The 21,952-nt window shown below is 40.2% G+C and overlaps 1 protein-coding gene across 5 annotated transcripts in view; it reads left to right on the top strand.

The window, feature by feature from the left end:
• LOC121591332 overlaps positions 1-21,952 on the top strand; it is a 136,791-nt gene that overhangs the window by 89,985 nt on the left and 24,854 nt on the right. For all 5 annotated transcript variants that reach the window (XM_041911708.1, XM_041911712.1, XM_041911710.1 and 2 more), the window contains 7 exons: positions 3,552-3,696; positions 7,619-7,808; positions 11,823-11,959; positions 12,623-12,700; positions 14,087-14,226; positions 19,305-19,380; positions 20,263-20,415. In XM_041911708.1, coding sequence (XP_041767642.1) covers positions 3,552-3,696; positions 7,619-7,808; positions 11,823-11,959; positions 12,623-12,700; positions 14,087-14,226; positions 19,305-19,380; positions 20,263-20,415 — 919 coding nt within the window. The remainder of the gene's footprint in view (positions 1-3,551; positions 3,697-7,618; positions 7,809-11,822; positions 11,960-12,622; positions 12,701-14,086; positions 14,227-19,304; positions 19,381-20,262; positions 20,416-21,952) is intronic.

Below are 21,952 nucleotides of genomic sequence, written 5' to 3'. Positions count from 1 at the left end.
TGGCCCTTATTTTGGGTAGGGGTGGTACGTGTTTGGGACGGTCTGGTGTACGATATTTCCGTAGCAATGTTCGAAAATGTTTGTCAACAACTCAATTGAGTTACAGCATGAAGGTTTTGCCTTTAATGGTGTTGTTCCAATCGACCGGAATGGTAGCACGGAGTGGGAGAAACATATTGACTTAGTTCACTTGCACGTGACAATAACGAACCGAGAAAAATTAAAGGCAGTGTGCTAGTATGTGTGTATTTGTTATTTTCAACCTTTCTACAGAAACAGGGTTTGGAAAGCGATCTCAACATTTTGGGCGCACAGTTTTGAAGTATTTATTTTTGGTCTAACATCACATTGATTGGCAAGCTAAAGATCCTTTCTTTGCCTTCTTATTTTAGCTAGCAAAGCAATATAAGCTTCTTTGTTGTAGACTGAAAGCGGACGATGAAAATAAACAACCTTTTGCTGGAATTGATTATATAGATTTATCGATCAAAATGGTTGTTTCTTTGATAGGTTTGGTTGTTTAGCAATCACGTAATAATTAAATTAAAAATTGTATTTGTTTTTTCATTCCCGAGTTCAATTATAGATTCTAGGAACTATCAAAATGCCCGTCAAACATTTACCAACCTGACTCTGCAAGATTACGCTTAACAGTATCGTTAATATCTTCGTTGGTAACGTGGCGCGCGACAAAAAGTAGCTAAAAATTTTATTCTGCGTAGATAAAAGCAGCTCATTTGGCGCAGACAACCAACATGCTTTTTGTTTAAAAACGTAAAAAATAAGTTAAAATGAGTTTAAATTTATTTATTTGAGTTTTGAATAAGTCTGTTTCATAAACGAACTGGATAATTCAATTTTTTCGGATGAAGCAGAAACGTCGCGCGAGACGTGTAGCTCTGTTTGCAAAATTGAGCTACTTTTTGTCGCAAACGACGTTGTCGCTCTATGTCTATTTTAACGGTTATACACAAACCATTATGTCGTTTCTTTATCAAAGAACGAAATTATTTATTTATTATTCAGAAAGAACGGCTTCGGCCGTATTGCTTAATCATATTGATGCTAAGATTCGTGGTAACTTTTCTAGGCTTATCTTAAACGGTGAAAGTGTTAATATTTTTTAAAAGTTGTTTCATTGATTTAACTCATTAACGGTCACTTATATTAGAAACGTTAAAATTTTTTCCACACGAAGTGAGCTTTCCGAGCCCTTGAATTATATCTGATTTTAACCTAGTCCATTTGTCCTTTCCAACGGCCCTTCCCAACACACCGCATAAAACGCAACATTCACATCTTCATTTCTCGATCCAGCCTGACCAAATTGCCGGAAACCGACCGATGGCCACCCATTTGTGTGCCGAGAGTACCAAGGATTACCACGAAATTCGTGTCGGCTCGAGCTCGGTCCGGCGGCGGGAGAGACAAAAACTTGCGCCCATAAATCAGCTGGCAACTGATATTTATGTGTACATTAATTTCCTAGGAATGTTCAATTATGCAAGATAAATGTATGTGTTGAACCACTTCGACAGGCTGGTTTGGATGCTTCGGATGGGCGAAAGCAAACGGCGCAACTGCAACTACCGTTGTGGGGCAAACACTTTTCCGCTTTGTTACGCGTTGGGTCGTATGTGTGGATGTGTGGGTGAATGTGTCCAAGCCTGCATGCCCGTTGGGTCACCACCATTACCACTCGACGTTTTCATGGGCGAGGAAAAGGATCCCGACAGAGACACAGTGTGCAGTGGAGGGTGAGGCTTGCCAGCGTCTGCTGCAGAGTTGTGCCCGGTTCGGTGTGGTAAATGGAAAATATTTGCCGACCATTTTTCATGATTTGAGGCTTGCGGGTACCACTTGAGTGTCTTGTTTAGCCGCTAGCATAAACTATGCTCTGGCTCCGATGGGGTTTCAGAATCGGTGCTCACACATGAGAACAGGATAGTACCTACATTTAGGATGAATTGTTGCAGCAAATAATCGAAGAATCGCTTTAAAGCTACCTGTTGAAAAATTATATCCAGCTCAATGTAAAAGAACTGCTTGTTATTAACTTGTATTGTAGGTTTAAAAAAATCAACGAAACGCCTTGTTATGCATAGGAGGTACGCGAGCATTACAAGTGTATTTTTATTCATTTATTTATGTAGCTACTCTTAAATGAAAATTCAAACCGAAATCAAACAAGACAGATTTCTTGAAGTAATCTTGTTATCAAAGCTCTTCATAAATATCAAGTTTGACACCGTAACTCAACATAGAATTGTTCTAATGCCTCAACTAGACGTACATTGTTGTTGAAAGTACAAGCCTTAGCTTAATGCTATCGATCCCGGCTAGTGTGCTAATAAAGTAATTTATTTCCAGACATAACACTTTCCGCTCTAAACAGAATAAATCCTTCCTACGTGCCACAGTACATGCTGCATGTTAGCGCAATTCTACACTTTGATTTTGTTTCTGCACACTCCTCTGCAGAATCCATCTTGCACACGAAAGCAACTCATCTAGAAAGTATGACCCATTCCCTGTACCGACATCGACAACTGGCGTGATAAACGATCCTCTATTGGTGTCAATATTTCCTTTCCGATAGCCTCGTGCCCGAATCACATCAACCGGCGGGCGGCAAAATGGATCGATGACCATTGTTCGAGCGCGAAAGTGGAACGAATTAGTTTTAATTGATGATAGATGAAGCTGGGCGGGAAAAATTACCGTCACGTTTTATTTACTTTCCGCTGCACAAAAGCTCGTCCAGCAAAGCTCGCCGCTGCAGTGGCTGGCGGGGCCGGAGGTCGGTTTATTGGGAAGACTTTGATTGGGACGTTGATGAGGCTCTATGGTCTTTTCGCATTTCGTGCGAAACCTTCAACCATTCTCCGTGCTCGCTCCGATGAATGCGGAACAATATTTTCAGTCGTACCATTGTGAATTATGTAGACTCCTGTCATTGGCAAGGATAATTTTCACATCGTTAGGCGTTTCGCTCCGAAAGCGGAACGATGGCAGTAACTCGTACAGCTTCACTCAGCAGTCACATTTTAAGCTGTGAGCATGACAAAAGATAATGGATGGCAGTCGTTTAACGGGAGCGCAAGAGTTGAATGGGATGGGCAGACAAATGAAAAGTTTTCAATCGCCCCTAAAACAGTGAGCTCTAGCGCTGAAACTTTTCCATTTTAATCCGCTCTCTGGTAAGCCGATTGTGTTGGACTTTGGACTACTGGAGAATGCCGGTTCAAAATTTGCCACCAACAATGTATACACTAACGAACAGGCGAACGGTTTGGGCAAGTTGTTGGGTATAAATTACCCGTTCGGAAGACATATAATAGTTGGAGTCTGCATATCTTCGAAAGATACTTCATTCCTGAATTTTCATTATAGGCCAGCATAACCAATTTGTTATCTATTTTGGAACGCAATTATGTCTCGATTGTTATTGAGATAGTATCACATTCATTCGCATTGTTTCTTGAATTTATCTCTACATCTTCCCTTCTTTCTTTTTTTCTTTCTTTCTTTCTTTCTTTCTAACAAAACAGGTTCGATTGTGGATCTGGAATGGGTCGCGTCAAGTCAGAGGAAACGATCGTCCTTAACCAGTGGAATACTATTACCATCTATCGGCATCGGTGGGACGCGTGGCTCGTACTGAACCAAGGCAACCGGGTGCAGGGACGCTCCAAGGTAAGGGATATTTTTCACGCGCTTTAAGTTGACCGAGCTCAGTTTCAACCTTTTGAAGCTTGTGCGCGTGCGGTATACCCGCACGATCCAAACTACCCTTGCCGGAGCCCCGGATCGCAGTGTGGTCGCACTGCAGTAGTATCGTTGTCCGTATTGCATCACCAAGACCACAAATTTCATCAGGATTGTTTGTATTCTCCACAACAAAAGAATTTGTGCATTGCACTGCAATGCCAACTGGAAACGGAGCTAACCGCACTGTGGTGTAGTTGGTGAGATTCGCCGGAACCAACTCCATCCAACTCGCACCGGAACCGCAAGTGCAAGACGGGGGCGAACTTTCTTCCCGATCGGAACTTCTTCCGACGCCTTTGTCGGCGTGGAAGCAGCAGAGTGTTCGTTTCCCGGGCAAGGAAATTGCAGTATTATGCTGCGAACGGAAGAATACAAATTGATTATTTTTGCAACTTTGCTCCGTCCAAAGGCGGGAAACCCCGGCGGCTGCTGGTACGGTGAGCGAGGGTGCTGACCGATTGTTTCGTCCCGGGCTGCCCCGGGTGTGGTTGATTTGGGTGACGTTCGCAAAGGGGTTGAGTAGGTTGCGGAAGCGGGTGAAGAAATCGTTACTGCATTCATTTCCGAATAAATAACATTGCAGCGAAAAGGGTCGTAGGTGCATCTGCTTTGTATGGAATTCGGCAACAGTTTTTGCTTTGGATGGACTTCAAAACTCGCATTGGTTTTGATGCTCGAGTATCTTAAGCATCTGAAGGGAGTGTGTTGCTGTCTGTCTGCTGTCTAATGTTATTTTGAGAGATATATATCCGGTGTGGTTTGCTGTTTTATATAGAAATTATAAGTATGATTATTTATATTTTACAGGACAATTGGTAATCTATTTTAAACAAGCCTTTGAATCTTGTAACAGGTATCAAAATATTATTATAGCTTTGTTTCTTACAATAAAACAATATCGTAATGTTGAAACTTGATTGTAAATGAATTTTTAAATCGATAATTTGTTACTGACTTTTCTATATTCATCAAGTTAAACATGTATATGAAAAAATAAATCATCCCAATAATAGATTTTCTTTTTTCAAATGATTGAAATAGCTATTTCAATCGCTTTGAAATAGCTTTGTTTCATTTCCAAAGAAGCAAGTGTTGCATTTCACATACATTTAATCGGAGAATTCTCCCTCTGCTTTCGTTGCTAATTATTTGCAGTTTGTATTGAATAGTGCAATTTCAACAGCAACATCCTTACGATCAACAGTCGTGTAAAATAATATTTACGCTGCTATCGATTGCATGTAAATCAATTGTACTGCATCCACCAGTTCCAGCGTTCCCATTGTTCCGATTTTTAACGCTCCTGTACAAACTGTTGGCCGGACTTTCGCTGTGTTAAATACAGCACAAACTCAGCGTCATGATGTTGCTGGAATTAACAATTTTACAACGACAAGCTCTTGCCATGCGCCTATGTTGCCCTCCAACCGCGCCAACGCGAATCCTTTTCCGGAAGCACAGCAGATAGGTTTCCGGAGGAAAACCAGTTGCATAATCCCTGCGCTCCAACCCTCCAATCAACGCCACGTGCTCGAGAGAGAGGGAGAAAGAAAGAGAGCTTAGTGCCTAGCCAGGGTGCAGGATACAAGCCGGAAACAATGGGATTTTAATTATGTTTACTCTCCAGATTACAGCCGGGTGTTCGTCGGAAGACCCGCTCCTGGGGGTTTCTCGATGTTGGTCGAGCTTTAGCAGTCAGACGAAGGTGGTCATTGGTGAACACTATAGTGCTACGTACGCAGCATGGGACCGTTCGTACTCTGTACGCCCCGATAAATTAGGATGGAGCTAAGTAATTCTCAAGATTGGACCATTTGTCATCGATTGAGTGCCGGAAGCTCGGTATGGTGGTTGGACGGCAAAGGGACGACAAGCTACACAATATCTTACTTGTTTTCATTAAACACAAGCGCACAGGATGAAGTGGCTCGACTTACATGCTTCACCCTCGACCAACTGAAGCATCCTTTAGCTTTTCCCAATACTCTTGGGATTCTGTAGGATATTGCATTAATTCATATCTGACATTTCCTATCATCGGCTTATCTACCGTCGACATCAAGAATCTGCAAACAAGCTGTGAACTAAATCGTTTTTTTTTTACTTCTCGCATCCTTGATGATCGTCCCGTTTGCAATACGGTAGCATATCGTTTCGATGAATAAATTGACCTTTTGTGTTAATATTTCACCAATACAAATTGATCACCAACGTCGGATTGCATTAATCTGTGTCATTTATCGCACGAACAATCATCGCTCGATAGTGAATCGCAGATGGATTAACGGCGTTTTCTTGTGCACAATAAAACTACTGACCTAGATGTGCACTCAATTATCGACAGCTACTAGCGGTGGCTGGCGGTGTTGTACCATACTGCATCAATTATGCAGCGAGCCAAATTGTTGATCCGTGTAAATGTGTTGCCCAGACGTTCGGAATTGTGACTATGCATGGTTAAAGTTCGCACAATTGCGTGTGAAATTTTCCTGCGATACCCGTTCCCTACCTCCACCCAAGTTCGATGTATGCTTTCCTTCGGTACCATAAATTGTCATCGTGTCGTCCGGAGATGGCGATAATTTTAACCCTGGCCCGACACAGGACCTCGACATTTCAATTCCAAGCTACTGTTGAGCGGTGGGTAATAGACACGGCTGTCATGAAGCGACCCGATATGCGTAGAAAGCTGGCGAGAAAATTGATGTTAAATGAAGTGAAAATTTTCAACAGAGTTACGGTGTGATTATGTGGGTCGAAATCGAGATTTGTCCGTAGTGCTCCTTAGCACGAGTCCAACGACACGACTTCATCTACCCACGGCTATGATATTCGGGTCATGCGGGTGGGTCAGCAAGTGGCCGAACGGAGAGCCGGGCCAGCCGACAGCAATATGGCAGGGATTCAATTTGCTGCTAATGACTTAATATATCAGTCCGGCGGGCAAACGTAAGGTGGCAGTAGGTGGCTAACGATGTGCCTATAACTACTGCTGCACTTTCAAGTACGGAAATCCTTCTGATTAACGACGTGCTTAAGTCTGGTGGTTTCGGAACATATTAGCTCTGGAGCATCGAACGCGAACTTTGGCTAGGAACAATGTACCCGTGCATTCGAGTAGGTTGCCTCGGGTATAAGTGATTGTGGAGATTACGATAAGGCATTGGTTGGCAATGTGTTTCATAATGGTAGATTAACTCCCTAGGTCACTGGATGTCGATGGAGGATTAGGAATTTTCAGTTGTCCAAGAAGTCCAATGAATTCAATCAGTCCGTTTAGTTTGTAATGTACGAAACGCTTAACTACTAGGAGCTGCAATTATTATTAAGATTTAAACTATAACACTCTTCTATCATCATTTATCCAAATGTAACGATATTTAAAAATAATTAGTTTACTTCAGTAAAAAAAAGTTATTCACACAAAAACTGCAGTTAGGAAAACTCAAGCCTAGCTTTAACAAAATAGACATTATTTTCAGTTGTGTTTCATCAGTGACCCTTTCCGCCTTATTTACATTGTTGTTGTGGGCTGTTTACCGTCGCTCATCAAGACCGTATCATATTTTTGCCTCCTAAAGCAAGACCAATTACCCAACTTCTCATCAGCACGCATTCACATCATCAGTTTGATAGACGGAACCAAAACCGTGCACAGCACAACGACCTTCAAACATCACACCATTGCTGATGTGTTCCATTACATCGCTCAAGTATTATCTGTCGCTAGTATCAGCTCAATCAACGCACCTTTGCGTCTCGGTGTTGATTTTACTGTAGCTTCCATGAAAACAAAATTTCTTATCCAGATTTTCTTTGCTATTTCTTCTTTTCTCTTCCCCTGTAGGGCCTGTTTTCGCGTATCACTTTCCGTGAGCCAGTTTTCCTCGGCGGGTACGGCAACATCACTGGCCTGGACCGGAAGCTTCCCGTCAGCACCGGCTTCACCGGATGTATACGAAAGTTTGTCGCTAATGATCACGATTACAACTTCCAGCAGGGCTCACTCGGCGACGTGTCACATGGATTCGATATCCGTAAGTAAAAGTTTGCCGACAACATAACATGGAAAAAGAAACCGACCGAAAAGAAGCTTCCAAGCTACCACTAGCGGTTGCGTTAGAATGTGTTCTTTTAGCGTGAAAAACAAACCACCTACAAATACACGAACTGGTAGATTTGAAAGCTTTTCTCACTTACGCATGGCACATTCTTTTTTCCCCGTACGCTTTGTTGTTGCATATTTTGTGTTCTTTTTTATATTTTGACACATTCCGCCCCAAGGCATAAATCGACCGTGTGTATTTGCTTTCCTGTGTATCCAAACTGGAAAAACTTTTCTGCGGGATGGTAAATACGTCTAAATGGAAACACAAATTCAAACAAAGTACATTATACAAACAATTCAAGATGGAAAACAAGTCGCCGACAAAGGGAACACTGCCGCATGATAGGGCAATCTGAGAGCAGACACCTTCAAGGCGGGAACGCATTCAACTAAAAGCAGTGATCCGTATTGAAGTGCAAATTTTTCTCTCTCCATTGTTTTGCTATAACGCTCAGCGTGTATTTTTCTCGCGGTATCATGGAATGGCCATCTTATTGTAGCAATTGGTTTTGACATTTCAGACAGAACCAGTTCAGCCCGGTTGACGATATACCATTGTAGGGAATACCATTGTATTCGATGGAGTATGACTCATTTTTTCTTGATGAAACTATGTTGGTCATCTTGGGTGTGTGTATGATTCGAACGGTTCCTCTGAGAGTTTTTCGAAGCCACCACTTGCTCGTTTTTTTATTTATTTCGTAACAACTATTAGAGTAGAATTATCTTATAGATACTTTCGTCCTTCTCAAACCTGTGTTGGAGTAAGAGGTGGAACTTATCATCATCATCATATAAAGAATTAAATATGAAATCCGAGGATAAAAAACCCAAACACACACTTTCACAAATGGAGAAGAACGCACGCGCACTGTAGCTAAATAAGTTTTTCAGCTGTTATCGAGTTGCAAGTAAGAAGTCTGGTACCATCGATCGTGAAGCGCATAAAGCGAGAATTCAATTCAAGGGATTAAAATATCAGTATCAGTTTTCCTAATGTACCAATCTTGCCGTACGCCTTTAGGCATAGCGGTCGCACGGCTTGATTGCTGTCTGAAACGGTGTTATTTATCTTTACTACATCATTTGTTGTATGTAATATCATTTCATAGACTATAAAACAAAAAAAAACCCTAAGATTAATAATGCTATTGGAAGCATAGTGCATGGGATGTCTCTTTTTCGCTACTCACCGCACATTGTGTTTGTTGTTTGTTTGTTTTTTATTACGGCCTGGCCGTATTAACCCGGCGCAAATTGTGGTTATCAATCACAATTTAAATCATATTCTTTCCATTTATACTCACATAATTGACAAAAAAAAAGTAGTGAGTTGTGTTTGTTATAATATTATGTGTCATTTTATCAAATCTTTCTCTTGGAAATTTCACACTTACTATTTTGTTCTAAAAAAAGAGCGTAGTTAGTTACTTTACTGGTTACTGATGGTTACTTTATATACTTTGGTGTTCTATTTATCTATTTAATTCATCGGATGTGTGATCCACATGAATACTTTTTTTATTCAGGAGTAACGGGAAACATGAATACTTAATTAATACTTAAAATAACATACTGAGTCGAATCATACAAGGTGAAATTGAAAGCAAAAGGCAATGAATTGCAGTGAACGAACGAAAAGTTAATAAATAACAGCAATATAAAAAAAATCGCAAATAAGTTGTCAGGATCCCAAAGACAGGTATGGTGTAAATCTTCAATGTTTTATACTAGCGGTCGACAAACTTTTGAGGTAAAGGGCCATGTTTAGTAAATGATCGAGAGCCGCGAGTCAGGAGAAAGCATTTATTTACTTATTTTTGCACTTGAATTATTACATTATAAAATTTTATAAATCATTTAATTAGTAAATGATGTTTAGCAACGGAACTAGTGATATTGTTGTTTACATTCTGTAATTATATCATATAACCAAGATGTCCCACAAAATTTGCAGGTAGTCAACATAGTACAAAAGCGTTAACGACTGAAAAATTATTGAGACAAACGTACATTTAGATAATTTTAAGAATTTTGGGTCATTATTGGTTTTTGTATTCGTTTCTGCTTTGAAATGCACATTTCATTATGGTGCACAAACATTGTAAGTGTTACATACGAGAAAATTAATTGCGACCATAGAGATTAGTCTGCCAAGCCATCTAACAGTAATTAAATTAGGAAGAGTTAGACGGAATTAAATGTCATACTAAAAGACGTTTAGTGATTTGTATATGAATAGGTTCTTCTCATCTTTAAATATCAGGAAAATCGTTTAGCGAGCCCGATTTAATGTTGCAATGGACCGCTTTTGCCTTTGCTGACCGCTGTAATACCGTTATACATTGACCATGCGTCTCCACCATACAGTGGAACAAAAAATTGCCGTTTCTATAAGAACTAACACAACATTATCATTTATATGATTCTTACGCACTTTGCATTTCTCAATTATGAATTAATTGCACTACTATTATATCATGTTCCTCTCGAGTCTAACTGGTCTTACCATCATATAAAAATAAATACTTGTTACCTTTAGTTTCATTATGTGCTTTAAGCTACAGAAAACCCCCGCGAGCTTAAATAAACTTCCTGTCAAATTAGTTTATTCCGTATTTCAAGAGGCACTGACCAGGAAAGACTTTTGCGTCTTCCCGGAGGATGCTGATTTCTTATGACTCTTTCTACCGGCCACCGGTAAACTTTCTTGTTCTGAAACATTCACACCCTTTACTGTCCTTTGCCTTACCTTTCCTTGCTCTCTTCTCTCACTTGTCGCATGATGCAACGAAGTCCTTTTGCGTCACAGCGAACCCAATGGCGGAAAACTTAAACGTGGTACCATTTTCCACCACAACCGGTTCATTCGCATGATGTTGTGTAGCTAAGTTTACTGCAGTTTTTGTTCATCTTAATTTTAAACTTCATTTCCATTAGCACACAACACCCAACAGAAAACGGGTGCGGAGCGTCGTGCAAAAGAGCGCGATTCGTGGGAGCGTCCGGAGAGATAACTGAATTAAGCGAAGGCGCCATTCTCCCTGCCGGGGTTTTACGACTGCAGGCCTTATTCCCGCGCATTTCATTCCGTTTCTTGCCCGTTTGGTTGGTTTGGCCCGGGTTGAAGACAATTTTTTGTTTCGCTGCAAGCGATGATCGCACTGCGTTACAATTTAATTAAATGATAATTAATTTTTCTTCCCGAAATTTTTCCATAGGCCAAACCGTAGCTGCCAATTTGTTTCGCTTACATTCCCGCGCGGAAAATGTTTTTGCTTTCTTTTGTGCAGGATGTTTTACTTTTTTATTGTCTTGCATAGTTCTCCCGTAATCATTTGTATTTATCCCTTGCTGTAGAATAAATGGCCCCTGGCGTGTGCTTTGTGTGGTGAAACATACGTAGAGGGCGGGATAATTGTATGTCAAAAATTACGTTCACCAGCACGGTTTCTCAACTCCATTGAACAATATACCTAGTTGATATTTTATTTTTCTTCTTCTATCTTTCTTCTTTCCCTCTTCAATTTACCCTCAACATAAATTTACCTTCAACCCTATGCATCCGGTGATGTGGCGCTATGACGACGATGATGCTGGTGATGCCCCGGGATCAAATAATAAATAATGGAAAAATGAAACACAACTCATGAAACAACAACTGCAAAAAAAAAACCCCACACATCACAACGTAAACATTGTTCGGCGCTATTCCAACCCATCGTGTACACGTGTACATCGCTCAAAACGGACGGTGAACTGAATAATGGGAAATGAAAAATATGGAAACATCATCATGATAATGCTGCTTGTACTGCTGGTACTGTTGCTGGCGCTGGAAATGGGTTGCCACATTCTTTCACACACACTGCGTTCGCGTCTTTCCCCCGTCGTGCCTTGTTTTTCACGACCGCGACCAATGCCGGGATCACGAATCGTGCAGAGGAATGCATAACCGATCGGTGCAGTCGCTATCCCTGCCAACACGGCGGTAAATGTCTGCCGTCGGATGACGGTGCCATCTGTCTCTGTCCGCTGGGATTTGGCGGTGATTTATGCGAGATGCGACTGGATTTACAGGTACGTGATTAATAGAGAAGTAGCGTGTACGAGGTGAACCGAAAAAAAAAGCAAACTACTGACAGAGCACCCTCACCAATCGGTGGCAAAGTGCAAGCAAATCGTTGATCTTTGTATTTTTGTTTTGTTTTTCATTGGTGATTTTTTTAGCCTTTAAGTCTTGGATAGAAATAAAAGAATTTTCAATGAAAAACGTATTAATTTTTTTTTACACATTATTTTGCTAATCAAAAGAGAATTTGTGTATAAATGATTTGCAAGGTTGCAATGATTATCTTTAAATATTTTCATAAATAATTCATAAATGAATGGAATGATGCAAAAAAATAATTAGTGTACAAAAATATATCAAAATGATGAGTTTAATTTAAAAAGAATCATTACACACACATTAATAAGTTTGTAAAAAAAATCACCGGAATCATCACAAATGTTTTCGAAACGTACCGTACCGCAATTGCCATTCGAATTTTAAAAACAAACCTTTAAGTACTAAAACCAAAATTTTCTATCACGTTGATGCATATTTCAATCATGTGTAAAATAATTTGAATATAGATGCTTGATCATAGCAAACGACTTTCAAAAGTACATATGTAGCAAATTTTGCTGTTTACATACACGATCATAAAAACTTTTTTTTCTTTTATCTGTTCCTCAAAGGTGCCTTCATTCAACGGATCTTCTTATCTACGATATGCTCCACTGGGCGATAGCTGCATTATTTGGTTCGAGCTTAAGGTACATTTGTTTAATTTAACAACGTTTTATTTTGAATGGAATAAGTTTAAATGATACATAACTAATACATAACTAACAACATTATCAATGACAGTTTTCTAACACTTTCCTGTTGCCAAATGCCAAATCCAGGCTTAAAGGCTCATGCTCAATTAACATTTATAGACTCCCTAATGCCCTAATCGTTTGGACACACGAATGCATTGCAACTCATTAGCATGGCTAAATTAAAAGCACTCAAATCCCTTTTTTGAGCAACTCTTCAAAAACATACACTCAAACAATAATAAATCAAAGGTGTTTACCAATTTGAGGTCTAATTAATCCACACACGCACATATACATGTAGGCAAAACAAAGCACCGTAACGGAACTAACGTACAGTTGTTAAATTATGTCCAATTCACGAGAATGGTCCAATAGACCGAGTATGTAAATTGTCAATTTATTCACACTCGCAAGCTATCGGATTAGTAAGCATCGAGCGACAAGCTATGCGCTGTGCAGTTGTATGGACGTTTGTGTCATTTGAAACACTGATTAACTTATCGAACCAAACACTGTCAAAGATAATGTTGCTGCGTTTCACTGTTCATTATTATATGGCACGTTCTTGTGCGTTAATACATTTACACGCGGCACAAATCGACTGATTCTAATCCATCTCTTTTGTGTCTCTTTTGTCAACTGCTTGTGCTGCTGTATGTCCACCACGATTGGATGGGCCGTCGCGGCGAATAACACACACACACACACACACACACACACACACACACACACACACACACACACACACACACACACACACACCAACGGCTTGTTCTGCCATCCGGCCCCTAACCAACCACGACTACTGCGGCCGCTGATTGTTTCGCTAATGAATCGCAACTGCAAATAAACATCGCTATACCATTATTATCCACCCCCTCACAACCTTCCCATTCTGCACAACATTCGATTCAATCACCCGTTCCTGCATCAACCCGGGCGTTCATCGACACCGACCGCTACCACCGACACATAATCATTCCGGCATCGGGATCATTATCGCCAACACGCGGTCCGTGTCTCCCACAATAACCCCTTCACTCAATACCTCCTCCCCTACCCTCACTAAATGCTGCTGGTCTCCAATCGCACTTGCCATTTTGCCAAATCTAACCGAACTGTTCTTACCCGTGCCTACCTCCCGCCCCTATCTCCCCGCGCCACGATCCGGAACGGGTGAATGGCAATCAATTTTGCTGCCCAAACAAACCAACCGGAAAATGCATTTGAAATCGATCCCACCTTTTCCCAAACCGGCCGTTGTGATACCTGTGATGCCGTTCACGTTCCGGCTTTCCTCACCTTTACACCCCATAATACGCCTGCTTCGTCCGACAGATCATCATCAAGCCGCTGCTAGAGGACGGGCTGCTGCTGTACAGCGGGCACCACGAGTATGGTGATTACATTTCGCTCTGCCTCAACATGGGCCACGTCGAGTTCACGTACGATCTGGGCAGCGGGCCAGCAACCGTCAGGTGAGTGTCGGACTCCGTTCCTCCATTCGCACCATGCACTGTGCAGCCTAACCGGTCGGGAAATCGGGAACCGGGAAGAAACGACTTTTAAATTGCAATCAAATCCTTTTTCCCCGGACAAGTCCCTGGCACTCGGTTCCAGCGAAGCGTTTGTGGGGACGAGGATTGGGCGTTTTGGGCTAGTTTCCAGCGTTAATTCACATCTACCCCTGTAAAACTGACGCTGATGATGATGGGCTTTGGGAATGATGGATATGTGAATCGATTCATACCGACATGATGAACTTATTCGCTTCGATACCTTTCCGTGTTCCGGGGAGCTCGTGTGGAGTTTTCCAATGCCGCTCCTAATCAAATCAGTTGATGTCTATGAAAGAAATTGCTTTCAAAAATGGTTTGCGATGTCAAGATCGTTGAACGATGATGCAGCATTGGAAGTGACTTTTAGGGAATGGGTATGATGCATTTTAGGCTAACGAATATGTTAGTTGATGACTACTTAAAAAAAGCATTAGTTGATTTGTTTGGATAGAAATTGAACAATTTCGATTTCGTCATAGGTCAAGAGAAGAATGTTGAAAGAAATAAGGGTTTGAAAAATATAAGAGTTACTGATTTCAGGGCCATTGTCTGTCGTCTATTCTCGATATTGTGTAAAACTAGTATAATTTTGTTTTATGTTTTATAGCATCCTTTAGACGCTGCTTATGATATGTCCAGTATTTCTTATTATTTGAGTGTTAATGTCTGCCGTTTAATCTTAGCGTGATATTCTTTATATTTACGAGTGGTTAGATTGTTTAATCTCAAAATGGTATACCTTGTATTTCCGTAAAATTAATTTGCTGATCTCACCGGGTCATTTCTTCTTAATACAGAATGGACGCATGCGAGATATTCGCATTCGACATGAATATAAAAATGTATTCAAGCTATGCTCGAATCATTTAGACATAGAGTTCTCAGTTCGAAATTTGGTTGGAAAATTGATTTGTATGGTCTTCATTTGGTGTCATTTGCAATTTGTGTCACCAAATAGCAATTCCTTTTATTTTTTTTGTTTTTACAAATCCATAGAGTTAGTAAAATATTTCAGTATCGCACACCCTTTGAATTGGTACATCGAATGTCTTCGCAAGAAGCAGCAGAAAGTTTAGTTTATCTAACATTTTATGTTAAAACATAATGTGAATTATATCTTTATACACATTTTTTATAGTTTTGTTTAGTTTTTCACCAGGTACATTAATGTAGTGATATTTTTATGTGCATGTTGTTGTTGTAGAAATAGATAGTATTTACAGTATTTACATTTAAATAAAAATAATTATTGTAAGTTAAAATTTTATCGACCTTATGATCAAAATTAAACACATTTGAAATTTCTTCCAAAATGGTAATGTTTTTTTTTGGTGGAGAAAATGGCTGTCGATTAATATTATTTCACTTTCATTACAATGCAAGGTGAGATGTAATCAATAGCCTAAATTCATCATCAAGCCTAAATTAGCCTAGCCAAGTTACAACAAGCCTAAGCAAAAAAAGGGAAGTCTGAAAAAGTGTTGCCTATTTATTATGCGAAAAGCGAAAAGCGGCATCATTACTTCTTTTCTTTTCATTAAAGAATGAAGTAAAAATCATTCCCCCTCCTTCGCCGGCTACTGTCGACCATAAAGCAGTCGATTCAATTGATGAAACGCTTCCAATTTTATGGTCATCTTTCTTGCTTCTTCCATCAGCAACGTACAAAAAAAGAAAGAAAGAAAGCGACAGCCATACGAAGGCAGGAAATAATTTGAAAACTTTACTAAATGAATGATAATATCGATGTTTATTTAAGTTTAATGAGTTCGCACGAACGGAGCTGGCGGGCGGTGTCAGGTTAGTGATGAGGGTGCAAACGGAAGAAACAGGGGAGAGAGTTTTTGGAAGGCAGCTACCCCATCATCGTCGATTGCCTGAGCCCCAATCGACTGCGTGTCGTTAAAATGCGGAAAGCCATGCGGAACTGTGCAAATGAGGCGAGCGAGTTTCCTAACGCCTTCCCCTTTGGACTTGGAGGCCCCCATATCAAGAAGGTTGTGGAACACGGGAGGGGAAAGGCCATCATTTTTCCCATCAAATGAGGGCGTCCCTAGCTTCCTTTCGTCGAACGGGAAGAAGGTGGGAAGAATTTATCTAATTTACGTGCCGGCTCTTTTTCACCAGCACGCAAGGGCGGTGTGAAAACTGTCACGAACGTTCAGTAAACGAGTTTGATGTTTCGGTTTTCGTTCTTCCTGTTTTACTTTTTACTTTTGCTACCAAGCAAAGGCACTTCTCTTGAGGAAAAAAAAAAGACAGTTGATCAACTAATGGACATCGTTTTCCTTGCCACCGGTTCGCGATGACGATCGGTTAAAAAGATCCTTTAACGTGACGGTGGAAAATGGAAAGTGTTCGTTTGCTGTTGATGAACCGGTGGGAATGGAAATGTGCATCTTGAGAAAATGGTGGACAAGGGCACAAAAACTGGCCAGCATTTACATATTTAAATTGCATTCATTCGCGGGTGCGTTTAGCTGCAAATGGAGAGCCTGTTCCATGCTGCACTCCTTCCCACTGGAAGTGAAACTTTCGTCGACCTTCTGCTACTCGGAACGAACACTTTTGTGAATGAAATTGATGAACGTTTTGATCATTTTGACGCTCTTTTTGCAAACTAGTTTGAGGGACAAACAAAGGTCACGAAATGTACATTACGCTTGTACCTTAAGTATCAGCCACAAAACACCTCGAGTCGGTTGGTGCTGTCAGTGCTTTTGCAGTGGCACTTAAAAATAAAAATTAATTACACCTTCAGCACGTTTGCATACAAGTCGGGAACGATTTGTTAGAAGTTCGCAGTTACTAAACCACCTTCGCAGCGCGACTATGGCACGCCATCGGTCCGATAATCCTTTGCGACGCGTTGATTGATGTTAATGCGCGAATTTAATCTACTTTCGCGAGCAGTCATTAGCAACGCGAGCGTCCGCAGGTCAGAACAAACCCGATCCGGGTGGATGGATGGAATTTAATTAAAATTTCAATTCCGATCTCCCCAAGCGCAACTGTTTTCGGTGTGCATCCAGACGGTATGAACGAACGTTCCAGCTAGCTGTGGGAGTTTGTACAGGCTGGTAACGTTTAATCGTTCCGTTTCTGCCACCAAATCCTCATCAGCCTGCGCCTAGGTGAGATGAACAAATAGCCCATTGTCCCTGGAGTCTCATGAACGCCGTGCCCGGATTTAGTTGTTTTGGGGTTCTTCAACTGTGGGGAAAAGATTGCGAGAGTGCACACTTTGTATGGTAACCGCAAAAACGTTAATCGTGTTGTGTACGGTGACAAATGAGGCAAATGGAAATGCCCACTTTTATTTGCTTTAGTTGCTGTGATTGTATTTTATGTATATCCAAGATTTAGTTGCTTTTAATGGTATTTCACTTTATTCAATTATAGTTATATCAAGTTCATGTTAGTTTTAAAGCTGTATCTAAAAGAGCATTCTTATTTAATTTTGCCTTCATCTTGTGTATTTTTATATAAAACAACAATGAATGGAGCATTTTTTTTTCTATTCTATTTACTTGTAATGATACTTTAATTAATTTTTTCAATCAATTCTTACCTTAGAGCACATCTATTTGCAATCCTCAAATAAACAACCGACTGTCAAGCAGATCTCCAATTAGTTCAAATTCATTACCCACTCCTCCCGGCGCCATGCTTTACACGCTCGGTTAGTGCACAGAGCACAAAGCAAAACAATCTATTTTTACAGCGCAAAAGACGCAGAATAATTCACGAAACGGTGCTGCACTCGACAGCGTTAATGGTTCATTCAGCTTCCGGGAAGATATTAGCAAGCGCTCACGCAGAAAGTGCGGCCCAAACAAAAGACAAGAGTAAAGAAAAGCCAGCAGAAGAGAGGGAACAATCGTGTACCGAGCGCTGATAAAACTTTGCTTATCTACACCCTTGGCCCGGTGCGAATGGCAAAGAGGTCCTTCATTTGGTCCCCGGGCCACCACGAAGTGGAACGTGTTTCAGAAATATAATTTATTCGTGACTGTACCAGCTCGAAAAGCCATTAAACTATTATTTCCTCGAGTGTTTTCGACGGAAGCTAGCGTAAAGTTGCACGTAGGAGGTTTCGCATATGAGGAACGTTCGCGCACCGTATCCACCGGGCCGGGATGTGCATCTTTGGTCGCTTGCGACCCAGTGCAGTAACGATTGTACATCGGCTGCAGTCGAGGCCGCATTGCCAAAAAAATGGCGAGTGGAAATGGCGAGTGGAAAAACTCTTCATAATAGTGCCAGCGGTTCTGTGGTCACTGCTTCCTGTACGATCCGGAGTTTCTCGGATGGTTTGTGTAGAACGTGTGAGTGATCTAAACACGGTACAGGGCAACACATTCGGTGAGCCCGTGCTCTTTTGAAGGGGTTGGGTTTAGCTTTATTCGGACTGTTCCGTCGTGTAGATCGGGCGGTACTTCATTCCCTTGTAATACAAGGATAAAAGGTAATTGTTTTTGTACCGCAAATATTACAGCACAAAATGTGAAAGCTCGCTCATGGTGGACAATAGTGCGAGGAGCTAGCTCGTCCTCTGTTGGTCATGTCAAACAAAGCGATCCTGGCTTAACTTGTACGAGCATCTGGATCAATTGTTCCGCTTAGATGACCACAATGTAATTACAATGTTCAGCAGTTGGAATGGTTAATATCTGTGTTAGAATGTTAATTTGAGAACATTAATTTGAGGCAAAAACATTTTGATCAAATATACCTTTCCTTTGAAAAAAAACAAAAAGATAGATGAATATTAACCGAAAAATATAAGACATTCCTAATCAAATACATACCTGATGTTAAAGTAACACCAACATAATCTCCTAGCGAAAATATTATCTTAGATATCTTCACTTGAAGTTCGTACAGCCGTACTCTGATTGCTTAGTGACTGTATTCATTTACAAACCAGCATGGAAGAGCAATGATTTAGCACCAACATATTTCAACTCTACACATCTTTCTTTCCTCTCTTGCAGGAGCGAGATCCCGCTCTCCATGGGACAGTGGCATACGATAAAAGTATCCCGAACGTCACGGTTGGCAGTGCTGAAGGTAAGTGCCGGATATTATACCGTATGTGTGCAGCCTAGCTGCAGTAAAGGCTTACGCCATGCGGCTCTTGATATATATCAGTTAAAATCACAGCAAAATGGAAAGATTATTTCCAGCACTGACATACGGATGGTCTATGCAAATGGATCCGTTTGCATTTGCTTCTCATCTTCCTGATCTTTTCTGTCATACTCCACGCGTGTTAGTTTTTTAGTTTTGAACCCCAAAAGCCTTTTACATGGGCTTTGTTTAATATATTGAGCCCAGTTACAAACCAGGCCGAAACTTGGAATGACTTATACTGCTGTCAGTTTTGTGAGCTGGTTCCTGCACTGAACACGAATGCTGATGCAATCTGCATAGGCAGACGGCAGAATGAGTGGAATGGTTTAATTAAATTTTTATTTTGTAATTATACCCACCATCCCATTCGTCTATGTGATTCTACTTACCGTTGGGCCGTTGCCTACTCTGTGGGCTGACAATGTACACATCCTTCGTAAGATTTTTTCACTGCACAAAACAATCTGTCTTTGCTAGCATGACCTGGTCCAAGGTATGTTTTTTCATTAATTTTTTTGTAATTCGCAGCGCAGACAAACCCATGCAAAGGGCTATGAGGCCATGAAGCCAGCAATGGGAAGGGGAGAAATTGTTTTATTAAATTAAAGCTGTCAGTCAGCAGTCAGGGTAGCTGGCCAACTACGATGCAAACCATTTAATAGCTCCATCCATTATGCTGAGGGTCTCAAGAATCCAAACAGATCACTCTAATTAATCCAATTTTAAGCTTAGCCGCCCCTTGCCCCGTCAACTCCTGTGACATCTTTTTTATTAATTCTGTTTGCCATTTTCATTTTGTCAAACCACTAAACCGCACAGATCGATCAGCTGCCGGAAGTGATGACGGTGTCGCCGAACGGGTTCTGGCATCTTTCCCTGCCACACAGCCTTTATCTTGGCGGCATCCACAATGTACACACGCTGCCAACGAGCCTGCGGGATAAAGGATCATTCGCCGGGTGCATTCAGAAGGTAAGCTTAGAGTGATTGCTTTCAGGAGAACGAAAGAAGGAACGAAGATAATTTGCTTTAGAGTATTATTCAGATAATAGTTTGCATAAGAACGAGCAAATTTGAAAAATGAGACTGTCACGACAATCGGAATAGCCGCGAGAAATTAGCTTATATTGCATCAATTGATAATTTTCAAATAAAATTAGGTGCCATATTCGTTTTATGAAATTTTGCTTTCCTATTTTTTATTGAACTACCTGATACAATAAATTTAAAAAAATAATAAAAATGTGATAATAAAATCTTATTTTGGTTCGATCTTTCAATTAAACAACATTTTCATTATTTACGAGAATGGAGATTTTAAACGGGGGGGTTTGTAAAGAGGATATTCTATGAAAGATTTAACTAGCTATTACCAAATTTGTTGGTTAAATACTGTTGGTTAAAACAATCTTGAACATTTCTGACATTTTGGACATGTCGTACTATTTTCGTTAAAATAAGCAACAAAAATGAGTTTTCTGTAAGTAATTTACCAAACAAAGGCCAAAATTCGCTTATTTGGCTGAGTGAAAAATCGACTTCAAATCAAGCAAACTCTATTGGGTATGGGTTGACGAATGGTGTTATTAAGTACTTTAGTCAATAGTTTCATCAACCAAATTCATACATTTTTTACGATCAAATTACGAATGTAATCATTATTATGGCAGTAATCCTTACTATTTACACGAAAACAGCTTCTAAACTAAGTTATATTGATATTATACACTGTTTTGAGGCATCCTTGTTTAACACCACGTTAAGAACACAATTCGACGACTATAGGAACCATACCACCATTATAGGTACAACGAAGCAATCACAAAAATATGTATTTTTTCGTAAATTTGATGTGTTTTATGGCAAAAATGGTTGTGATTGCGAAGATTAAACATATTCCAATTGCTATGAGTTAAAATATTCAAATTGTCCTTCCTGACTCGTTAAATCCATTAAAACACATCTGTACCACCACAAATTGCACCACTATTGGTACATTTACCCTAGGGTTAAATGGTTAAAATCCAGTTGATGATAAAGTTAACGCTTCGTGTGACGTGTGTATTGCACAAAAATTAAACATAAAGAAAGTTACACTCGCTATTCATTTGAAACAAACTTCAAACAGACATTCCGAATAAATATAGTATTTTAAGGTTTCTTTCCAAACGGTCATACAACGACTCTAGGTACCATAACTCCAATATGGATTTAACGGGACAATCAGATAAAAAATTGTTTCCTGGTTTCTGTTTTTTGTTTAAATGATATAAATGTTTATGTTTAAGAAGAACGCTATGTGTGTTAAAGTATTCATACAACAAGCTTCTTGGCAATTTAAATTCATTAAAACACATCACTATCACTACAAATTGCTCCACATAAGGCACAATTACTGCAGTATGTTTTGTTTAATTTGTTTGCTTATGATAACATGTACACAGATATTTAAAAAAAAATGAACAAAAAAAGAGAAAATAAATTACACATAAAACGTAAAACTACATTA

The sequence above is a fragment of the Anopheles merus genome, chromosome 2L (assembly GCF_017562075.2).
Source record: "Anopheles merus strain MAF chromosome 2L, AmerM5.1, whole genome shotgun sequence".
Classification (NCBI taxonomy): domain Eukaryota; kingdom Metazoa; phylum Arthropoda; class Insecta; order Diptera; family Culicidae; genus Anopheles; species Anopheles merus.
The sequence above is the reverse complement of the archived record's forward strand: the minus strand, read 5'-3'. Positions and strand labels throughout refer to the sequence as shown.